The sequence below is a fragment of the Podarcis tiliguerta genome (genome assembly GCF_965153285.1).
Source record: "Podarcis tiliguerta genome assembly, chromosome: 13".
Taxonomy (NCBI): domain Eukaryota; kingdom Metazoa; phylum Chordata; class Lepidosauria; order Squamata; family Lacertidae; genus Podarcis; species Podarcis tiliguerta.
This window is the reverse complement of record NC_139546.1, coordinates 26,905,473-26,930,217: the sequence shown is the minus strand read 5'-3', so window position 1 is coordinate 26,930,217 and position 24,745 is coordinate 26,905,473. Positions and strand designations below refer to the sequence as shown.

The window sequence follows — 24,745 nt, the reverse complement described above, 5'->3', positions numbered from 1 at the left end:
ACTCCTATGCAGCATGGCTGGGAAGGTCTTGGGTTCCTGGGTCATTCACGTGCTTAAATGAAAGCACCTAGGAATCTTGACATTTCCGTCCAAAGACTGAACTGAAACATCTCTTGCATCTCTGAATCTGGGTCAGTCTAGGCCTAGCCAAGAGCAAGTTTGGAGCGTGCTGAAGAACTCTTGTGTACTACTATGAGCCAACAGCTGAAAAGGTGGGATACAATTTCCCTGCCCATTCCTGGCGCCACATTGGTCCTATAAATGGGCTTCTGGCTCCAAGAGTTCGCTGCTTCTCTCTTGTCAATTGCACTGCCGTTTAAACTGCCTAGTTACACTAACACTGTAGATGGTTCCATCTACTGCTGTATACCACTGGTTATGCGGTGAACGTAAATATGGTTTTTAATGACCTCGTTTTTGCAGGAAGGAGAAACAGAAATTCTAAAACATTAAAACAAACAAATAGAAGTTTGATTCTTATGCCCTGGAATTTTGAAAACTGCCTCTGGCCCTGTGATGCAGTAAGATGTAACGCTGAGCTCACAATCCTGCACAAATCCTGGGAAATGTGTGTGTCCAACTTCTTGTTGACACTGCACAGCCACAAGTGGAAAATATGAGTCACAGAAACACAGCCATTCACGCCCACTTGGAAATGGGTTATTATTCACTTGTTCGGAGCCATAAAATTCCAGAAAAGAGGAAGCTTTAGGGGATGGGGTGGAGAACCTCTGGCCCAGCAGTCAAGTGCAGCCCTACAGGCCCTCAGGCCTTCTGCTTCTCAGCTGGCTCTACCTTGCAGCTTTCAATGAGTGGAATGTGTCCTTAATGCCTCTTGATTAACCAGATCAGTGTTTCCCAAACCTGGGACAGCAGTTGGTTTTGGACTACAATTCCCATCATCCCTAACCATTGGTCCTGGCTAGCTAGGGATGATGGGAGTTGTAGTCGAAAAACAGCTGGAGACCCAAGTTTGGGAAACCCTGAACTAGATGGAGAATAGAGAGGGGTGCTTGGTTATCTGAGCAGAAACTAGCCCACTACTGTATGAAGGTAATATTTGCTGCTCTGTCCACTTTTGCCTTTAGCATCACATGCCAGTGGCATGTGCCGCCCCCCCCCCCCCGGGTTGCTCAGAAGGGAATGTGGCCCCTGGACTGAAAAAGGTTCTTGATCCTTGCTTAAGGAAATGTGCCTACTCCTTTGAAAAGCTGGTTTCAATCAAGAATCTAACAGTGGGCAACGAAAGAAAAACGGGCAGGTCTACCACCTGCACTGCTACAGAGTCTGAAGAAGGGGGGGGGGGCAACCTGTGGTTGGACTCCAGCCCCCACAGGCCCCAGCCAGCATGGCCCAATGACAGGGATTATGGAAGTTGTAGTTTAGCAACGTCCGGAAGGCTACAGCTTCCACAACCTTGGTTTTAAGAGGAGGGAAAAAATCATATCTGAAACTGAGAGTCTATTAGTGAACCCTGGAGATTTCTGGATTTTCCAATGTGCTTTGGGTTTGTTAGCTTCTGAACTTCCCTTCAAAACCTTCCCTGGAATTTCTTTTGCCTATGACTTCAAAATCCCCAGAAATATGTACTGGTCACGTTTTGCAAGCGGTGAACGTATTCTGCATATGGAAATAGATTCCGTGCACAGATCTGTGGACAGGGAGAAGGCACTGAACAAGGAGCAGCAGACAGGGCAAAGTCATCTGGGAACATGCATGGAACCCAGAGGCTTCATGCTTCTCCCCATGTTGGAAGTCTGTGCTGCTCTGGGCTCAGCAAACTTGTACAGTGGTACCTCGGGTTAAGAACCTAATTCGTTCTGGAGGTCTGTTCTTAACCTGAATCTGTTCTTAACCTGAAGCACCACTTTAGCTAATGGGGCCTCCTGCTGCCGCTGCACAATTTCTGTTCTCATCCTGAAGCAAAGTCCTTAACCCGAGGTAATATTTCTGGGTTAGTGGAGTCTGTAACCTGAAGCGTATGTAACCTGAAGCATATGTAACCTGAGGTACCACTGTACCTGCAAAGTTTTGGCTGCTCCTGCAGTTCTCTATATAGATACGCAAAGTATGCATATTGGTATTTTCCTGAATGCTGGGTCAAAAACAACAGAGCAGGAGATAGGGAGATAGATAGATAGATAGACGGACAGACAGACAGACAGACAGACACACACACACACACACACACTACAGCCAAAGCCTGCCTACTTCTGTTTCTCTGCATGCAGGATAGTTTTTCCCCCTGCACAGCGTACAAACAAAGGATCTGTTAAAAGCAAAGAGAATGACAGAAGTAGACAGAGCAATATAATGCTAGCAGAGGAACAGGGGACAGGAAGGAGCAAGAGCCTGACCAGCTCTTATAGCACCCTCAGCACTTACCAGCCTGTCAATCCCGGGCTCCGGCTTGACGTCAGCACTAAGAGTGTGGGATGAGTCACCTAATAAAGGGTCAGAGGGAGGCGCCTCACCAAGGAGTATCAGGCCCTGAAAGAGACAGGGAAGAGGAATTCAGCGGTATCTTTCTCAGGCGGCTTCTCCTTCACACAACTCCCAAGAAATTTCTTCTTTCCCCTTTCACTTTATCTGCAAAGCTTCTCAAGAGACATCAGTTCCTCCACTTTCTCCTACCAGTCCCTTCTCCATTCTTGCACCAATTTGCGCCTAAGTGATGGAGAGCTTAAGGGATGAGAGCGAGGGAAGGAAAGCACCAAGGTGGGGTCTTTGTTTTGTTTAAGTTAGCTTAATGCTCCCAGAACAAGATTCTCCTTTTCATTCTCCTTTATTGTTCCGACACATGCTCTTTGTGATGCCTACAACAGCTGATGAAAAGGCAGCTTATGTAACACAGCCTTTGCTTCCCGTTGTTTATCCAAAGTCAGCAGATTTGTCTCTCCAATAAGAAACCTTGACTTTCCTTTTTGGCATGGAGAACTTCAGGGACAGGAGCAAAGTGGAATTGACATCCACACATCTTTTAAATCTGGATCTTCCATAAGACTTAGGACTTAAGCCTACATAGAGCTAAGGTAGCGTCCAAGGCGTGTTCTGCTACGGAAAGGTTCCCTTGAAGCTTCTGCAGTGGCAGCCAAGGGAGAACTAAGCAAAGCGGCAGGAGCCACGCCCCCTTTGTGTGTGTATTTCCCCAAATGTGAAATATGTATTTCCCCAAATGAGGCTCTGTGCCAGGACAGAACCTATAGGCATGCGAGTCCATAGAGAGGGCAAAAGAAGAGTTATATTATTATTCTACATTCCAGATTCCCAAACTACTGACAAGTATCAAAGAATGTTCCTCTTTCAGCAGCCTCCAAAAAAATTGTAAACTTATTTAAATGCTAGCAATTTAGAACCAGATGCATAACCAATAGAAATATGCTCAGTTGACATCATTATTTTTCTGGAGGCCACAGCCCCGCCGTTGGTTTTCTTTCTCTTTCTTTCTTTCTTTCTTTCTTAACTACCGTGTCTTCACTGTAGAATGCATAAACCCTTTCATAATATATCATACTATGACTATATCTGGGTCCTCACCAACTCACTCACACAGGGCATAAAACAACAAGCAGGAAGTAGAAACTGGGTGCCCAGGGACTCCAATTATTATAAAATTTGAACGTGGAACACTTTCACAGCTCCTGCTAAAGGCTCATGACTTGTAAGTTTACCTTACAATAGAAGGCATTCTTGCAGAGAACAACTCAAGCCACATGTTGGGCTGATTTGGGAGTCTCTTCTTCATAAACCTGAGCCAGCTTTAAATTAGGGGAGGTATACAATAGGCAGGTAGGGAAATATGAGCCCTTGCAGAATGCAAGTTGTGCATGCTAGGACATGCTTGTTTTAAAGGGACCTTTCATTTCAGGTTAAGAATCTCAGCCAGCATCCGAGAACAACACACACACACACACACACAGAAAACTAGGCAATGCCTTTTATTTGGGCCATGTGTTTACAAATAAAATAGGCAAGCTCTTCAGTTACACAGATCTATTCTCTTCCAACAAAAACAACGGGCATTATCATTTCTGGAGCACTTGCTGCGTGCAACGTTATCTACAGCTCATATTCCACTAATCCTGCAACCCTAAAACGCAAGCCTCATTAGGGTTTGCCACTTTCAGGGCTGGTCAGGTTTTGCAAGCTTAATTAATGGGCCCTCATCTTTGAGACATCTCTGGGACACGGGTTAAGGACTTGACAATCAGAAGGTCGGCGGTTTGAATCCCTGCGACGGGGTGAGCTCCCGTTGTTGGGTCCCTGCTCCTGCCAACCTAGCAGTTCAAAAGCACGTCAAAGTGCAAGTAGATAAATAGGTACCGCTCCGGCGGGAAGGTAAACGGTGTTTCCGTGCGCTGCTCTGGTTCTCCAGAAGCAGCTTAGTCATGCTGGCTACATGACCCGGAAGCTGTACACCGACTCCCTCGGCCAATAAAGCGAGATGAGCGCCGCAACCCCAGAGTCAGTCACGACTGGACCTAACGGTAGGGTTCCCTTTACCTTTTTATCTCTGAGACAGCCACGTAAACCTTGTCACTGTCACCCCACTACCCATTTGCTTGGCTTCCACCCCACCTGGACTCAATCTACACATCCACGTACAGTGGTACCTCTGGTTGCGAATGGGATCTGTTCCGGAGTCCCGTTCGCAACATGAGCATAAGGCAACCCATGTCTGCGCATGACGTCATTCTGCGCGTCTGCACATGCGGCAAAACCTGGAACTAACCCTTTCTGGTACTTCCGGGTCGCCGCGGGAGGCAACTTGAAAAAACGTATCATGAAGCAAACGCAACACGAGGTATGACTGTAGAGTGAAAGCTCAAGTCAACTGGAGCATGTTGCTCCTTCTCTTCATTCCTGGCACAGCTGGAGAAAGCATGTGAATCATAGAATTGCAAAGCTGGAAGAGCCCCTGAGGATCAGCTTGTCCAACTCCTGCAATGCAGAAATATGCTGCTATCCCATATGGGGATCGAACCTGCAACCTTGATGTTATCAGCACCATGCTCCAATCAACTGAGCTGATGCTGGGCATAACATGAACATGCAGTAACAGCAAAGAGCAGCAGCAGGAGCCACCGGGACATGAAGATCCATGAGTTGCTAGTGGCACCTTGAATAGGTGTGTGTTGTGGCGGCAGGTGCCCCATGATCCTGACCCCTAAACTAGGCCCTGCCTATTTTACTACAGTGGAACTGCAGCTGGGACGGCACTCGCACCCCAGGCTCAAATAACTATGTGCAATTCACTTGTACCTGCTCAGGCACCATTGGCAATAAGAACAAACTCTGCAGGTGTTTCTTCTTGTGGTAAGGCATTTGGGTGAAGGGGTTTGCACCCCCATGGGTACAAATATGCTTGACCCACACGAGCAACCACAGCACACAAAATGGCAAGCAAATCCCAGGAAGTATTTATAGCTAATAATGTTTTTTTAATCTTGTGTGTTTTAAATTTGGTACTGTACACTTAAAATTTTTTTAAAAACTGAGTAGCTCTGAGACCATTTTTTGTAGTGACAAAATAAAATACAAAAATGCAAAATATAAATATATGTAATGTCCACAGCCTTGCTACTTTGGCACAGGTGACCATTTTGGAACAAGCATTATTTAGCAAATGCAGAAGCAGCCTAGAATTCTCATCTAGCAGAGTGCATTTCCAACACTGCTCCTCCTATTCAGGGCTCGGGTTTATGTCTGCCCTGGGACCATTTACACAAGACTCACATGCACCACCACCCACAGAGTATTTCACCAAAGTAATGCTTCCTGCCTTTGCTCTCTGCACGGTTCCCAGTTCTTTTGCCAATCTGATGAAGCCATAAAAGCTGGAATTGGACTGCTGCCAGTCTTCGGTCCATGTTTGCTCTTGCATAGTCCTCTCTGTTGTGCAGAATGCAGCTATCACAAGCACAGCTGTAGCTCAAATCCCAAGCCTCTCAGATGAACAGGACCAGGGAGGATATTTTCCAAGGCACAGATGGAAAAGGATGCTTTGCCGTTATGGATGTGGTTGGGTCCCCATGTGCCAATCTTTCTTTATTTTTTTGCATCACACAGAGGCCATGAGGAACCAGAAATATTGGCTAAACCAGTACAATATTATAGGATGGGCAGTTGCAAAGAGAGATCCGGGATACAGGGATGCATCAGTCCAAGCTAGGAATGCTTGAGAAATTCAGTCTTCTGATACAAATACTGATAGGGCTATGTGTGAATCAACTCTTCAAACCCCAGACCATCTATTTCTGTATCCCCAACTCGTGTTTTCAAACTGTTGCACATCTGCAGTGGATAAAATGATAGATCGCTTTCCCACTCCGAGGACTAAAATCATGCTTTTGGATTTGATGTGAAATAATTAAAAGATTTCAGGCCACATCAGCTGGCCCCGAATGACTTGAGCTGTTTTGCATTGATATACTTGGGATACCGTGAACTAGTCTACAGTTTCCTAATGTAAACCAGTACAGCCTTCAATATTATGTGCTTTATAAATGTGGAACGTGCTAAAAATGTGGTTACCCAAGAGGAATATAAAGCACTAGTGGCTTTTTTTTTAAAGGTACGTAAGCAACTTTGACTTACATCAGCCAGCTTCTGCTGCTGCCTTTAATCAGCATTCATACACCACGCCAGATTAAGTCATACAATCCTGACCCAATATCAAAGGTATTACTTTGCCTTTTAAACGTGTAATGCAAAAGGGAAACACTTGAGGAGATATTTTTTCAGGAGCAGGGTCTAAATACCCGCAGGTGAAGACGTATCCTTTTACTTCCCTTACCTTATTGGCTCGGATCTGCTTGTAAATATCCGTTTGCTGCCGGATTCGGTACTCTAGATCCGAGACGTGCGCTTGAAGCCAGTTCCAGCGGCTGACAATGGCTGCTCTGTCTGCTGCCCACCGCCATTCTGACCTTCGCCTCCTGGAAAAAAGAGGGAAAGAAGCATTCTGTGTCAACGAGTGGACGGACACACGTTGCCCCAGTTTGTGAGTCACCCATTCTTGCCACTTTGTCTTATTTGTACCTTGGCTTTAGAAAAGGGGGACGGGGACAGGACTCAACCATCACGAATCATTATGGTCCCCCACGCACATCTGGAGGGCCGCAGGTTGGCTGCCATAAAAGATGGCTGCATTCCATCTCTGATTCCAATTGGTCAGATCGCCCAGATTCCCGCTCCACAGCAAAATACCCTACGACTCTAAAGCATCTACATCAGACACATGTCCAAATTGCTTTTACAAATTTATAGACTTCACAGCCTCTCTAGCCTGTTTATTCCATGGATGAGCTCTTTTAAAACATTAGGAGCCTACCCTGCTCTCTATACATATTCCTATGTAATGTCAATATGCTGTTATAGTTTCGCCCCCAAAGCCCAACAGAAACATTTGCCCTTGAGCCATTTTCAGCCTTCTCAAACTTCAGGTTTCCGCAACATGATGCCCCCTCTAGTTGTTTTGTACTACAACTCCCACCATGCCTGATCGTAAGCCATGCTAACTAGGGCTGATTTGGAGTTCAACATGATCTGGCACAGGCTTCCTCAAAACTGGCCCTCCAGATGTTTTTGGCCTACAACTCCCATGATCCCTAGCTAGCAGGGCCAGTGGTCAGGGATGATGGGAACTGTAGTCTCAAAACATCTGGAGGGCCGAGTTTGAGCCTGATCTGGAGGGTATTAAGTAGGGGAAGGCTGTTCTACACTTTAAATCACCCCTGTAGCTCTCTTCCATAAATGGAATGGAAATTTCTAGAATGGAAGTACAGAGGGGAGAGAGAGAAAAATGCCTTAATAGCAACAAATACAGGGGAGGCTTTTACTCTTAGGAACTGTGTCCGTTAAAAACAGCATGTGTCAAAGGCATCACAATGACAACAGGACAGAGTTGAAACTGGGGAAGGGGCACTCTTTGCAAGCATTTCTGCCCCCTGAAAAAAAAGTGCACATACACCTTTGGCAAACTAGGGTGCTCCAGAACAGGAAGGGGGGAAAGTGTCCGTAGTATTCCTCCCTGACCCCCATTCAGCACAGGGCAATGATTTCTGTCTCCAGTGACATAATCACAATGGCAAACCTGATTGGCTACATAGTGTCTTAACACTGGCTATGCAATCTGCGATTGGCTAGAATCACAGAGCTAGCAAGAAGAAATGTAATTTTTAAAAATCACACTTTTGCTGAAAAGGGCAGCAAACAGACACAAATAAGCACTTAGGGAGTTTTCAGGGAACATTTTGTGGGTGGGTGTGAAAAAGTCCCCATTTTACGCCAAAAACGTTGGGAGAACATTTGGCGCAGCACTAATTGATTAGTCATGTGAAGCTAGGTCCCTATTTCAAAGCAGAAGGACAGCTTATTGTCCTACACCTAATACAGAACAACAGGGTGGGTGAAGTGGCAAAATACAAAATGGGGTCAAAGTATTTGTCCGAAACCAAGCAGCAGTGACACTACACTAACGCAGGGGTCAGCAACCTTTTTCAGCCATGGGCCGGTCCACCGTCCCTCAGATCATGTGGTGAGTCAGACTATATTTTTTTTTTGGGGGGGGGGGGGGATGAATGAATTCCTATGCCCCACAAATAACCCAGAGTTGCATTTAAAATAATAGGACACATTCTACTCATTTAAAAACACGCTGATTCCCAGACTGTCCGCGGGCCGGATTGAGAAGGCAAATGGGCCACATTCAGCCCCTGGGCCTTAGGTTGCCTACCCCTGCACGAACGCACCTAAGCCACAAACTGGAAAGAGACAATCACTATGTAGAAGAAAGTTGTGAATGTGTACACCATAAGAACAACTCCCAACACCCTTTCCTTCAATGACTCAGCAAAGGTGGATCTTCCCCGCTTAAAATGAGAGGCATACTACCCATGCCCAATCAAATCAGTCAAAGGTTGCTTGATTTTTGCTTGAGGGCTGCCTAACCAAAGGTTTCCTGAAGGGGATAAATGCCATCCTAACATGAAAACGTACGGAAGTAAATATTATACAACAGAAACACTCGCATATACACTTCTGGCCCTTGACTCTACAATATAACATTACGAGCAGGAGAGACATTCACATGCCTACATTTATAAACAACTATTTTAGAAGGGGGGGTGTGTGTGTGTGTGTGTGTGTGTGTGTGTGTGTGTTTTAAGCACCTCATCAAGTATGGCTGTCATCTACCTGAAAGAAAGACCTGTGTAGTGTGAGTGAGCCTGTTAAGATTGTCCTCTGCATTTCTCCAAGGTGTTTTCTTTTTATCCCTCCTCTTTTCGTTTCTCTTATTGTCTTTGTGAGATCTGTCCTGAGAGAAATGCGGGGGGACAATCCAACAGGCTCTCTCACACCACACCAGATTTACACAGTTACTTAGGTTTATCAGACAGGCCTTGCTCTGGGGAACCATCATCATTGTGACAGAGTTTAGCTGCATCTTGGAGTAGAGGCCAGTCTTGGTAGTTGGTGATGTGGCTTTTCCAAAACATTTTAAATGGGTGCATTCCATCTGCATTGAGAAAGTTTCCATTTGCACTGGAAAACTTTCTGGTGGCCAAGAGCAGGGGTCACCAACATGGCACCACACCCAGAGGCTTTCTCTGGTGCCAACAGGGAGCCCCCCACCTCTCAAAATTAGGCTTGAAAGAAGCATTCTAATATGGAGTATTGACTAGGTTAGAATTTCTTATCGACTACTATGAAAAATAGGCTCAAGGGAATTTACAGTTAAGTTGTGGTGTATACGTAGCAGCAGCACGTGTGTGTGTGTGTGTGTGTGTGTGTGATAAAACCCTGCTTTGGAGAATGACCTAATTCATAATGTTTAGTTTCATTTGTATTTCATAAAGAAAGCTAAACACTTTTAAACTGCCCTGCTTGAAATTGGCATCCATTCATTGCTACTGGTGAACTTATGAAACGGATGTTTTTCCATGGAAAAATGAAGTATTAGATTTTTTTCTGTGGATGTTTTCCCACCTCACATCAGAGAAAGGTCAGGCAGGCTAGCAGAGTCATTTATTATTATTATACAAATTGGAGAAATGTGAAATGCAAATTTAGTGTTGTACAGGTCCATGCCATCCCACTTTAAACCTTGTTGTGATTTCATCGTTTTATCAATATCTTGTACTGCACTTTGTGTCCTTTATGTTCGCAGATAGCAATCAGACAGATAAAAGCATCCAAGATGGGCAGGTGTGGACAAGTGATGTGCAGATATTGCCCATGAAGAAGCAGGATGCTTGGAGGATGGGGACAGGCAGAAGAGATAAAGTAGCTTTTCATAACCCTAACTAAAATCTGGTGTTTTTTCATGACAAATTATGAAGAAGCAGCTCTTATCAGCTTCGATTTTAACCAACACACTTTAAGTCAAACAAAGTATTGCTATTTCTGCCAAATAAGTTCCTCCACCACCACCACCATTTCTTCTACACTGTCCTTTCCTCCCCTCTAGGAGAATGTGGTGGCTATTCTAAGTTCATCCCTTCTCTCTTTCTAAGAATACGGAGTTGCTTTTTTACTAAGCCAAACAACTGGCTTTCCTAGGCTGGTACTGTCAGCGTCAAGTCTTGACCTTAGCATGTTCAGGTCAAAGATCTGCTATTCACAGTCCTTTAAAACTGCAGGTGTCAGGGATCAAATCCAGGGCCTTTGACATACACAGCACACATTCTACCAGTGCCTCTCCACTGCTATATGTTCTGCCAGACTAAAAAAAGAAAAGAAAAAGACCATCTTTATTAGAAACAGCATTGGATTCAATTTCTACAATGGCTACAAACACAAAAGTTTAAAGTTTCAGCTTGCTAACAATGAGCAGCCACTTAAAGCAGATGTGGCCGGAGTGAAACAGAAGCAAACCACAACTGAGACTCAAGACAAGAAAGATGCAAATCATAGCAGCCGTGGAGTTCTAAGACTCTGGCAGCTGTTGCAATATCTGGGAATCATTCTTCCACACTGGAATTGCATGAAAAAAGAAAAACCCTGAATGAGGACTCATAATATTTAATCCCAGCTGGATTTCCCCACAGCACCTGAGCAATTTTCTACAGCCCAGTTAGTATCCAAGGCTGAACCTAGGTTGTTGGTTTTTGGGTTCTTTTTTTTAAAATCCCCTCTGCCTGTAGAAAACTAGAGCAGAACAGATGATTGGCTTAGGCCAGAACACCAACTCCTGCCCATGTACAGGTTAAAAAACAACAACTTTGCAAGGACTTTTAAAAACAACAACAGACCACAGAATGTTCCAAAATGTTGTCCCCCACCTGCATTCTTAATTAGTACTAGACGGTAACACAGAAACAGAAGGGATACTGCTGACCTGTCTGCCAGCATCAAAGGCTGATTTTTCAGTGTTTCTCTCTCCTCACTCCATTACTTGAAAGGTATTTATTTGCACGTTTTTAATCCTCATTCCTTGTTTTAAACTCTGAAGCCCTGATATTTCATAGGTCTTGAAAGAAAGGGTACCGCAGCATGGCAATTGCAATTTAATGGCAAGTGGCACTAAATCTAACTCTAACAACAACAACAACAACAACAACAACAGTATCTGAAATCCTCCTTAGGTATGCAGCAATCCATACCGTAAGATCATATTTGGAGGCCCCTTTTTAGGTGAGGTATTTTGGGGAACCACAAACGGCCTTTTGGGTGGTGGCACCACATTTGTGAAATCTTTCTGTAAAGAGGGTCACCAGAAACCACACTTGATTATTTAATTTCTATACCGCTTGGTATATTAAAATAGCTCTAAGCAGTGTACAAAAAAGAAAAAAGCCAATTTAAAACAAAATATTACAAAAACAGTTACACATAAAAAAGTTACATTAATATGAAGTTACTAATCTATCTATCTATCTATCTATCATCTGTATCAATTCATTTTCTTTCTGACACACCTTCCCTCTCAGCCTCCAGGTTCTCACCCAGGGTTCAAACAAACTCTCAGGTCACCTATAAAACGTTCCTGGAAACTGTGAAACCACCCTAGTCTCTTACTATAGGACTTGCTTTTGATAGGCAGGCCCAAGGTAGATGGCACTTCCTCAGGCTGCCCACAACTGTGTCCCATTAAGCTGCACTCGACATGCCCAGCTGATGCAATTCTGATGCCAAGCAAATTGCCTTTTTATTTTCTCAGGCGTCTTTATCAGCAATAGCTTTCATTTATTTTATCACTGTTGTATATTTTTATGTTCCTTTTTTTTTTACTGCATGCATTATATGTTGTGCTGAACTTTTTACTCTAATGAAGATGCCCCGAGAACCCAGTTATACAACAATCTATAAATATCAGAAATAAAAAAGCACACAGCCTTAAAACATGGAAGATAAAATCTCACATGAAAAATCAGAGCATTGTGGGAAGTGTAGTTTTGTACAAAGTACTGGAAGAAACCACATGTCCCAGTTTTCCCCTTCGCTGAGATTTTATTGAGGATTTACTGGGATTTGTTGTTTGCATGCAGCAGGTACTGAAAGAGCATCAAGCTTAGAAATGAATGAAATGTAGGGAAATGGAAGTGCAGAAAAACAGGTGTCTGTCCTCACAAACAGCATCTCTTCCTCCGGAAAAAGCACCTTTTTTCCAAAACATTCTACAGTTCAACATTAAAAATTGTAAGCCAGAACAAACTGTACAACCGTATTTCTACCAGCTGGAGACAGTGAGAGCAGGCAATCTTAGACCTGAAGTTCTAAAAAGATATTAGGTGGGAAATAAACATCAAATTCTATCTATGCCACAGAAGTAAATCATGCACTGGTTACAAGAGAATATCTTGCAAACTTTCCCTATCTTCCTTGGCATTTCAGAAATAATGTCTTCTGGATCTGGTTGTTAAAATGCTAAGAAGATAAATACCTTTCACTGTTTATTATGTCTGAATCACAAGCATCACACCCCCCCCCCTTTGGCCTTTGCCAATATTTCTGAATGGCATATTCAACAGTGCTTTCCCACTCACCCATTATTTTTCAATAAAATCTAAGACAGTGTTAAGTCAGGCTCCCTAAACATCCTCCCGACTTCTGCCCTGTTCATCATCTCATGACAGTTTAAGTCACCCATCAGTCAAGCCCATCACTCAGACTGCTTCCTTTCAACAGGATACACTAGAAGGTGCCTGTAGCTACCACCTTATTTTTAGCATTGGTAACTTTGAGGACTTCTTTCAGGGTAAACAGATCAAGCTGAAGAACTAAGCATCTTTACTCACCCTTCTTGGTTTTCCTTCTCACCAACCTGAAAGGGATTGAGCAAATTGCACAACTTGTCTGAAAGACGACAAAGCCCAGTTCTAAAATGCCAGCGGCCTTCCTTTGTAGCCGGATCAGAAACACAGGATACTTACAAGTAAACTAAACAAATTGTGGAGAAGGAGGAAAGAGACCAGTCTCTTTTCTTCTAGCCTAGATTATCTACAGAAGCTAAAATATTTTTTATTGTGATTCTATCCGAAGATGACCAGTATTTTGGAAAATGGACCACCAATATCCTACTTTCTAGCATTAATATATCTTATTATCATGTTGGTTTCTTTGGGTCGAGTCTCAGGATAGGAAAGAAGAAGATATTACCGTATTTTTCGCCCTATAAGACGCACTTTTCCCCCTCCAAAAATGAAGCGGAAATCTGGGTGCGTCCTATGGGGCGAATGCAGGCTTTCGCTGAAGCGTGGAGAGCGAGAGCGGTCGGTGCGCACCAACCCCTCTCGCTCTCCAGGCTTCAGGAAGACATCCGCAGCCTGCGGGACGTCTAGGCTGCGGATAGCAGCCTGCTTCCCGGAGCGTCGGGCGCCCTGAAAGCAGAGTGCCCGGCGCTTCGGGAACACATCCGCACCCTAGGCAGCCCTGCAGGAGGTCCCGCAGGGATGTCTAGGCTGCGGATAGCAGCCTGCCGCCCGGCGGGCGGGGCGCCCTGAAGCAGAGCGCCCCTCGCGCCGGGCATACATCTGCAGCATGGGGAACGCTGCAGGAGGTCCCAGCAGCGCTCCCCACGCTGCGGATAGCAGCCTGCTGCCTGGCGCGAGGGGCGCCCTGAAGCAGAGCGCCCCTCACGCCAGGCAGACACCCGCAGCGTGGGGAGCCCTCCAGGAGTTCCCTGCAGCGCTCCCCACGCTGCGGATAGCAGCCTGCTGCCTGGCGCGAGGGGCGCTCTGCTTCAGGGCGCCCCTCACGCCAGGCAGACACCCGCAGCGTGGGGAGCCCTCCAGGAGTTCCCCGCAGCGCTCCCCACGCTGCAGATAGCAGCCTGCTGCCTGGCGCGAGGGGCGCTCTGCTTCAGGGCGCCTCTCACGCCAGGCAGACACCCGCAGCGTGGGGAGCCCTCCAGGAGTTCCCCGCAGCGCTCCCCACGCTGCGGATAGCAGCCTGCTGCCTGGCGCGAGGGGCGCTCTGCTTCAGGGCGCCCCTCACGCCGGGCAGACATTGGCCAGCCCCACAAGCTCGGGGGACAGCAGGGAGGCGCAGCGCCGCCACCCCGCTGTTCCTCGACCTGGTTGGGTTTCCCGGACCTGCTTTTGGGGGGAAAATAAAGGAAAAAATTTTTTCCTTTATTTCCCCCCCAAAAAACTAGGTGCGTCCTATGGGACGGAGCGTCCTATGGGACGAAAAATACGGTATAATGCAATACTCACCATCTGTAGAGACAGAATCTGTAATCCTATACACACTAACCTGGCAGCTTGTTCCACTAAACTCAATAGGACAAGTAAATATGCTTTGGATTAGGTTGAGAGCATAGAAAATGCACTGGAGAGATTCAAAATCGTCTTGTAAAAGAATCCAGCAAGTTTCATGTTATCTGGTTCCCATTTAGATGTTCTCTATGTGTAGTGAAAGAAAAGCACACATATACCTCCCCAATTTAATGTTTATTGCACTATCATGTTTCATTTCGTTTTGTTTACTTATTGTCAAATATAATCATGGAAAATAACACTCACAAACGCATGTGTTTATTTTATGTGTGTACATATCTTACACACATATCCATAAGCAAACAAATGTGTAGGTGGGCTTATAAAAGTTTGACTTTGTTTTCATCTGGAGAAATGATTTCTGCTTTAAAGGTTCGGTGCCTGCTCCTGAATATTTCCACGGAGCAGAATGCAGGGAATCAAATGTGTGTATGCGTATCTATTTACCTGCAAGCATGTGTAGCACTGTACACACATGCATGGCAAAGCACCAAAAACATTCAGAAGATGTGTTATCAAGCCTTCCCTGTTTCTAAACAGAGGGCTCCATTTGCTTTAGCTGTATCTATGTAGGGTTCAGATTAAGAAAGATGACATCATGCTCAGGACACAGCCAGATGGCCTGGCAGGATCTGTGTCACTTTAAATGGGGCTCCGTGATCTACATGCGAAGACATGTCATCCCTGCTTGCAATGACTAACACGCCACGTCTTACTATTCAATAGTGCATGCTAAGAGGCGGCCACAGAAACACTACCGCGACTGCAATGTCAACCACTTGTTAAATATCTACTATCCAAACCAAATCCTCCAAAGGGTACACAATCCACTGAGCTGTTTACACGGCAGAAACTGAAGGGAAGCAGACAGTATTCCACTTCTCAGCCCCAAGTTATTTGGAAGGCTCATCCCCATTTAGCAACACTCAACACTTCCTCAGGGTCAAGAAGCTGGCCTCACACTTCTTCCTGGATAGCTCAGTTGGTTAGTGCATGGTGCTGATAATGCCACAGTTGCAGGTTCAATCCCTGTATGGGGCAGCTGCATTTTCCAGCATTGCGGGGGGCTGGATGAGATGATCCTCAGGGTCCCTTCCAACTCTATAATTCTATAATTCTATGAAAACAGGCCAGTGATTCTCAAACCATTACCTGTGGCCCCTGTACAGGTAAAACAGGAGAGTCAGCAATCCAATCCAATCTGGGATGGTCCTTCTTGTCTCCAAGCGGCAGGGGCAAGCATTTCTCTTCTCAAATAATGGGTGGTTCAATTACTTTTGAGGGGCAGTTGCCCACTATAATCTCTTCTCTATTATATCTGCCCCCCACTCCCTTGGGTCTCAGTCATCCCATCAACTGGCCCCCACCAGGGCCTGCATTTGAGAAAGTATAGAAAATTTAATCTTTGGTCAGGCTAACTTGGGAGCGTCAGTCTTCTATTTGCGCAAGTGGCTTCAACCAGGCAACGGAAATAAAAAGCTAGTTGCACACTAAAGGATGTGTGTGTATAAGAGAAAAAAGTTATAAACTATAGTAACTTTAATTGCAAATATAAAGGGACTAACACTTCTGCAAGTGTTCATCTGAAAACGATCCCCACCCCCCCAAAAAAAATTCAGCATAACAAGAGCGATGCCAGAGATGGCAACCTGATTAGCACCCGCATAGCAGACACTCACTGCCGGGGCCTCTGAAGTTTTGAGTTTCAGTATGTGGGTATGCTGCAACTTTCCCCTTGGAGAGACGCAGCAAGCAGAACCAACACATCAAGCGGCAAAAGATGTGCCCTGAGCCTGCAAACCTATCAAGGGCCCAGAAGGCTGGAATCCTTCATTACACTTCCCAGTGCAGACCACATTCCAAAGGAGAATGTTATTTCCCCCACCTCCAGCTCCAAACAATAGGGCTTGCTAGCAGCCCACAGATCAGATTTTACATAAACAAAGCCAATCTGTGGCATCTTTTCTCATGGCCAACCTTCCTCCCTTGAATTAGACCCGGCAAAGGGAGCCAACGCGGCCAGCACTGCTTAAAAAGAGCTAAGAATGCAGACTGCTACAGGACCACAGAAGGCCGGGAAGGCACAGGCAAATGCCAGGGACATTCTCAGCACCAGCACCCAGTGACACTGACACACACACACGCACACCCCACTGCCACATTTGCGTGCATGCCAAGCCAGCATCACAGGCTGCTTGACTGACAAGGACAACCTCCTGGAAATCTAAACAGATGGCGGTTGTTGCGAAAAGGGAGCTGCGTGCTCATGCGCACACCAGGAAGGGGGGGGGGGTGACGATTTATGTTTCTCTCCAATGTCGCATCACAGAGAGAGAGAGGGAGGGAAGCGGGCTGGGGGGCGGGCGGGGCGGGGAGAGAAATAAACAGATGTATGCTGGGAAGGTCTCAGCCCTTTTATTTATTTACAGAGAAGGGGAAAGCAGAGAAAAGGAATAACCAGGCTGAGGAGGAGGAGACTGGAATGTATGAGCTCAGCCTGGGAGGGTTATAAATACTGCAGCAGCCAAGCAAGCTAAATGGGGCCAACCTGCCCTGCTTAATTTCTTCGAGGGACAGGGCAGCAGGGAATACAGAGTTCCTCTTTTCTCCTCCACCCACCAAGCACTGTTAGAATCTTGTGAATCTGAGCTAGGAAGAAAAGCATTAAGGACACACACAAACCCATTTTATTTTATTGCAAAAGTAACAAAAGGCTAAACATGCTACATGACTGGGAGCCGGCAAGCCGGGAAAAAGAAGGAAGAATCAAGCAGCCAAGAATACCCTGCCTGAGTGCGAATGAAATCAGAAAGGCTGGCACAAATACACACATGCCTTCCCAAATATTGAACGGGAGTAGGACAATGCTGCTAGTGGAATAGCAAAAGGAGAAACAAAGGAAAAAGAAAGCCAGAGAGGCAAGCTCTCAGGATCCACCTAATAGCCAAAACAATAGGCCATAATAAATATTATTATGCAGAGGTGTCTAGACTCCGATCACCATCACTGGTAATAAATAGCAGCTCTTTTGGATGCTAAAATGGGAAGGGAATTTGGAGCCAAGTCAATGTGCACACAAATAGAAAGGAAAGTATACACAAATATACATACATAGGGCAAAACCATGTTCTAATCCTCAATGGGGGGAAATCTAAATCAAAAGGAGACATTAATGGAATGCCCAATGTATCCAAACCAAAGTTACAGCATTCTGCAAGATCTGGTGCTAGTCAATGGAGGTTGAACCGCCATACCAAAGCCAGAGAGAAGGGGTTGAAACCAAATCAAGTGCATCAACTTTGATGTTACTTCTGTTTTTTTTTTACAGTGAGTTTTTTGGATAGCTTCTCCATGCTCAGCAAACACAATAAATCATAATACCCACTACTTTTACTGTGTATTTTAAAATTTTGATTATTAATTTAAAATAGGAATTTTAAGTGACGGTAAAACCAACAATGGCTTGACTTTGGCATATGATGGACACAACTGTTTTGCAGACACTTTCCAGCAGATAGGAACAGGATGCTCTGTGAATACTCTGGTCTCTGGACTCTACAGCAGATGAAACAACTGCCTCACATATCTTCCAGATGCCCCCTTCTTCCAGACTGACACTGCTCAGCTCTTCATTTAAGAGGAGATGGGGGGGGGCACTGGAACATGTGGGTAAGTTCCCCATTTCTTGAATTCATCAATAACAACAAATGGATACCAACTGCAAGCACAGTATTAGGCAAGTTTGGCACTGCTCAAGTGTTGTTTTTTAATACAAGTAAACTAAGCATGCTGTATTAGAATACTCTCTAGGGCATCGTAAACTTTTAGGTTTCATGATGCAAATTACTGTATGCAAATTACCCTGCTTTGCATAATGACGGCCCTTTCATCATTCATTTTCCCATTCAGAAATTCCCAGAAAGTCCACATCACTGGAAAGAACTCACATTAGCAATGCTATAATGGTGAACTGCCATTTCACCACCACCACCACCACCACCCCTACACATTGCAACTGGACAGTGTTGTCTTGCGTAATTTCATTCCAGCCATCTGGGAAGACAGTAGAGTCCTCAACATCCCACTATGACCAGTTGATGGTATACAACTTGGGACACAATAATGAACAACATGGTTCTGAGCACACTTTCTGAGCTAGCGCTTGAGACCAGTGATGGGACTAGGTGAGAGTAGAAAAAGCTAAAACTTAATCCAGGCAGGCAGGAAGTACTGGGGGCTTCTCTAACCCTGCACTGGGTGTTCGAAACAGGTACACAGCTTGCGAGAACTTCTGGATCCAGCCCTGCTCCTGGTTGCCCAGATGACCCCTTTTTGGCAGCTTCAGGGAGTGTTCCAGCTGAGTTCCTTCCTTAGGAAATTGGGCCTGGCCGTGATCATTCATGCTCTGGTTACATCCAAATAAGATTATTGTAATGTGCTGTACATGGTGTTGTCTTTGAAGACTGTTCAAAAGCTTAAATTGGTTCAATTGGTCGGGGGGGGGGGGAGAGGTATCCCAAATATATCATCTTAGTGTTGTTCCAGTTGCACTAATTACCAATTTGCTTCCAGACCTGATTCAATGTTCTGCTCTTAACCTTTATGGCCCTAAATGGCCTAGGAACATACAAACCTGCCCAGATATTTCATTCAACAAAGCCTTTAGTTCTTCTTACTAAGTACTGGACTATGTATGTGCATGTGGGTAGGTACGAATGCAGATGCAGCTGCAACGCTGGATGGTGGTTTGGTGGTGGTAGTTTTTTTTAAAAAAAAATCTTCACCATGAAAAGCACAGATACTCTCTATATGCTGAAACAGGCATACAAGAATACTTTGTGAATAATTAGATACAGCCAAGCCATAGATAAAGGCGGGGGGGGGGGGATCCACTTGGGTTACACAGGCCCTTCCTGTCATTTTCTATCTAGCCTACAGTGATGAAAGCTGCATTATATACCAGGAACTACATTATCGAAACATGTTCCTCCAGCTGCTTCTGCAGAGTTAACAAAGGCATTCCAGCAAACGTGACAAAGATATTATCTATGAAATTCCCCATTCTTCTTCCTCTGTTTTGAGCCTAGAGTGGAGGGAGGGGAAATTTCCACTTCATCTTCCTTTCCCAAGCCAGAAATGTAAACGATGGGGGGGGGGGGGGAGAGAGAGAAAATCCCCTTAAGAGAGCAAATCCAAAAGCCAACTGTAGGAGAATGCCATTATTAGGACCAAGTAAAACAGCACAAGGGATGCGAGTAGCGCTGTGGTCTAAACCATAGAGCCTAGGGCTTGCTGATCAGTAGGTTGGCAGTTTGAATCCCCGTGATGGGGTGAGCTCCCATTGCTTGGTTCCTGCTCCTGCCAACCTAGCAGTTTGAAAGCACATCAAAGTGCAGGTAGATAAATAGGTACCACTCCAGCGGGAAGGTAAACAGCGTTTCCATGCACTTCTCTGGTTTGCCAGAAGCGGCTTAGTCATGCTGGCCACATGACCCGGAAGCTGTACGCCGGCTCCCTCGGCCAGTGAGATGAACACCACCACCCCAGTGTCGTCCACAACTGGACCTAACGGTCAGGGACCTAACGGCACAAGGGGCAACACTTTCTATGATCCTGTGACATTATTACAGTCTAAGGACAGATAGCATAAGCAGCATTTTTATCTGTTAGCAGCAGCATTCCAACCAATAGGAGCAGCATTCTGTCAAAGCTGGATGATGGATGGAGCTGGTTTGGAATCAACTAATGTGGAATTAAAGACCACCCTGCCTCAATTTTCATCTTGGCTTTCTCAGATTATAATTCCCAGTACTATGCAGGTCAACTGAAATGTAAACCCACTGGTATCATTTCTCTCAAATATCTACACAGTGGGGTTTTATTTTGTGTGTCAAGTATGACAGGCCAATACAGCAACTGTTCAGGAAAACAAATGAAAGTAATTGCTTTGTTGCTTTAGTGCACTTACTATATACTCACAACTACATATATAAGCCTATCAAATTTGTCCGTGGGCAGCTTTTCCCCAAGCCATACAATCAGGGAAGAGGTAATTGTACCATGTCTGAGTATTTTTATCAAATAAAACATTATCCCTTCCAATTATTTTCAAACTGTATAGAAAGTGGGGAAACACACTTAAGAAGACCAGGAAAAATGAGGCGATGAACAGGAAGGTAGGAACTGTGATAAATGAGTAGAGCGTTATCAGGGGATGTCAGGAGCTACATAAAACAAGTTCGGGGTGCAGGTTAGGTTGTCCTAGAGTTCTCCCAACTACAGGAAAAGGGAAACCCAAAATGTGTTACCATACCCACACACTGGATTCTTCAACCTGATTTAGACAGCCAGTCCAGGGTTTTGGTCGAAAGACAGACCCATTATCTCACTGCCCCTTCAGCAACTGTCCAACATGGGACACCCATGTAGAGACTGTGGTGAAATCTACACACATAAAAAATGTTCTGAAAATGCTTTTTTAAAGCATTTTTAATAATACACTGAATTTTCCATAAGGCTCACCACTGGCATCTAGTGTCACATTGCATATTGCGCTTAAAACACACTTAAAATGTTTTATTTGCAGCTGTATGGCTGAGTCCTGTGAATAAAGCTCATTTGGAAGGAAGAGGAAGGGAAATGAGGGAAACAGTTGTATCTCTCACCCAGTCTGCTGAAAGACCTTCCTAGATCTGCCCCCCATCTCAGAACCTAGAAAACGTGTTCTTTTCTTCTCGCGGTGGACCACATGGAAAGGTACAATGAGGGATGCCAAGTCTGTTTTTTAGAAATATGCCTCAGTACACATTACCAAGAAGCAGTCTTGTGTAAATAAAAATATATATTCAGTATTCCCCTTTGCATGAGCAAACAGCCAGATAATGTTAAGTGGGAGCAATGAGAGACTTCCCTTACACTTTCTGCTGACACCATCTGCTTAACCTCTGTACCAACAGACTCCAATATTTTAAATTAAATAAATAACAAAACATTATTGGAGATTGCATCCATCTCAAGGGAGGGCAGCACAGAGAAAGCAAGTTCTTAAGACATTTGCTCTCGCATTGTTATGCTGCAATGTTGCAGAACCATCTGAAAAGGCCTCCTAGCTTGAATTGAAGAATCCCAATAAGATGAAGGCCTATGCCCTAATATAGCTGAATAACCCTAGACTTACCATTCACATTCTGTGAGTGGCAATGAATTGTTGTTTTTTGCTGGAGTGATTTTTTTTTATTTTTTAAAAAATGGGGGTGGGAGATACTAATTTCCACACACCACCACTCTATAATCTTAAGAGAAACCAAGCTGGATCATCAGCCAAGAGGTTGTTTCTTCACACCCTTGTACAATGGTGAGAATTATAAATATTAATACCATCAGGCATAAGTTATGTTCCTTCACGGTCAGCAACCATGGCACGGGACTGGTGATCAGAATGAACTACCTGTGTGAACACCATGGCACTCTGACCTGCTACAAGAGGGAAGGCCTATCCTCAAAACATAGCTAACAAAATCATACATTCAAGGATTGCCATATGTCTGGAATCTCCCAGACATAGCTGGGATTTGGCCCTCATAAGCAGTGTCCTGCAAATATCACTGAAATGTCCAGGAAAATCCGGACATATGGCAACCTATGTCGGTAGTGTAGATTTTGGCGAATTTTCTTAGAAATAGCTCAACAACTTTGCCCACCCCCACCCCCAAGCAGCTCAACAACTTTTGTGTCCAGATTTTCACCTTTTGAAATATGGCAACCCTTATATATTAGAATGCTCAAATATGCCATCGTACAGTCAAACCTCGGTTGTCAAACGTAAACTGTTCCGGAAGACTGTTAGACTTCTGAAATGTTCGACAACCAAGGATCAAAGGACGGAGGGCAAAATCAATGGTGAAAAAAGAAAAAAACTACCCGGAAGCCATTCGACTTCCGAAAATCGTTTGAAAACTGGAGCAGTTACTTCTGGGTTTTTGGCACTCGGGAGCTGAAACGTTCCAAAACGGAGGCGTTTGGGAGCCGAGGTTTGACTGTACCAGAAAAAAACAACACAACTGCAGATCAGCAACACATCATGATTTAATGGCAACACATAAACTGATATACCTCTCAACCTCAAACAGTTTATTTTATATGATACTATGACTGTGCTTAATGCTCCACACCCAAACTCTAAAATCCAGAGTGGCTAACCTCCAACCTTGGGTTCACGATGGGAGTTGAGAATCCAATAACATCTGGAGGGCCAGAGGTTAGCCACCCCTGCTCAAAAAATGGGCAATGTGATGAGATCTAACAAATCAAAATGAGTAAACACACTTGGTTGGGAAGGTCTCTGTACCTCAAATCAATCCTTACATTGTGTTAGATCAAGATTACATGTTGTATCCAACTAAGTCATAATCAGAGTAGGCTCATTGAGATCAATGAGCTTAAATGAGTTGTGTCCACTGCTTTCAAAGTATGACCAGTGTTCGATACAACCCTAAGTCAATTGCAGTAAGATCCCAATGAAATTAATGAGACAAGTTAATCAGAACTCGAATTATGACTCAATGATTTCAGCGGAAATTAAGTGCAATTAATTTAATTCAAAGCATTGTATCTGATCACCACACCATCACTGATACACTGCTTTTAATTCAAAATTCTTTGGACAGGGTGTTTTATGTTGTTTTTGTTTCTAGGTAGAATATTGGTAAAACTTAATACAGTGGAGCCGTGGTTCCCGAACAGCTCCGTTGTTGTACATTTTGGTTCCAAACGCCAAAAACCCGGAAGTAAATGCTTCCATTTTTGAACGTTTTTCAGAACCTGAACGTGCGACACAGCTTCCACTGAGAGCAAGAAGCTCTTGCAACTAATGGGAAGTTGCACCTCGGTTTTAAAATGTTTCGGAAGCCGGACGGGCTTCTGGAACGGATTTCATTCTAGAACCGAGATACCACTGTACATTATTCCATTCATGTCCGTATCAAGTATACACACACCTCTCTCTCTCTCTCTCTCTCTCTCTCTCACACACACACACACACACACACACAAAAACAACAACACGCACGCACGCGCACACACACACACACACACACAATGATTATTGTTTACCTCTACCCACTACCAACACACACCCAATTTTTCTTCATTTCTAACTCACCTGATCAGATAAACTCAATAGGCAGATTTAATGTTTCTCAGACTTGGTTTTCCAATCAATAAAATTGGAAACAGCACTGACCTACCAACAGTATGTTTACAGTATAGCCCCAGGCTGGGCAGTTATCACTCAACTAAAAGGGCTAGCATACTATTTACTGCAAAGGTTTTCCCCAGGGGGAGAAGCTTGGATCTTTTTTCTTTAAACTACTGGGGGGGGTGGGAGTGCAGAAAAAAATACTGGACAATCCTAATACGTTGTTCAGTTATCATCTGGAATATCAGTCTCATTATGATGAAGAATGCGTAGGTTATTAATCTGAATTAAGACTAAGTACCAACTTCATTTTCTAAAAATCTGAATACAGGCCATTGAATACCCCCGCCCCCATGCACCAGGACAGATACGCATGCCCCACCTCACTCCCGGGCCAAAAATGGTGTGTGTGTGGGGTACACAACACATGTTTCTAGGAACACAAAGAGTTTATCACTGTGAATAGCAATATAGTAGTAGAGGAATGGAGAACTTTGCTTCCCTTTGAGTTCAAAACATCTGGAAGGCATCAGGATGGGGAAGGGTAGGCTAAACTAAGAGACACCTTCCTCTTTCCTGATCCTATTGATTATGTGAGGCTGGGAACCTAAATGTTTGATGCTATCATACAGGAATTAGAAAATATCTTCTAGCTTCAAAAATAAAACAGCTAACAGATGGTTCAGCCACAACCAATGTTATCTGTTCAAATATAGGAGTTACTACAACTAAAATTTACTGTTTTACATCTCATAAAAGTACTATGCAAATATATATACATGGCAGTATATTTTTAAATTAGATTTTAAAGGATCTCTGCTTTGTG

General features: G+C 44.5%; 1 protein-coding gene across 20 annotated transcripts in view; it reads right to left on the bottom strand.

Moving 5' to 3' along the window:
• KANSL1 (KAT8 regulatory NSL complex subunit 1) overlaps positions 1 to 24,745 on the bottom strand; it is a 146,465-nt gene that overhangs the window by 25,630 nt on the left and 96,090 nt on the right. For all 20 annotated transcript variants that reach the window (XM_083410936.1, XM_083410940.1, XM_083410944.1 and 17 more), the window contains 2 exons: positions 6,797 to 6,938; positions 2,386 to 2,490 (listed from right to left, as the gene is read on the bottom strand). In XM_083410936.1, coding sequence (XP_083267062.1) covers positions 2,386 to 2,490; positions 6,797 to 6,938 — 247 coding nt within the window. The remainder of the gene's footprint in view (positions 1 to 2,385; positions 2,491 to 6,796; positions 6,939 to 24,745) is intronic.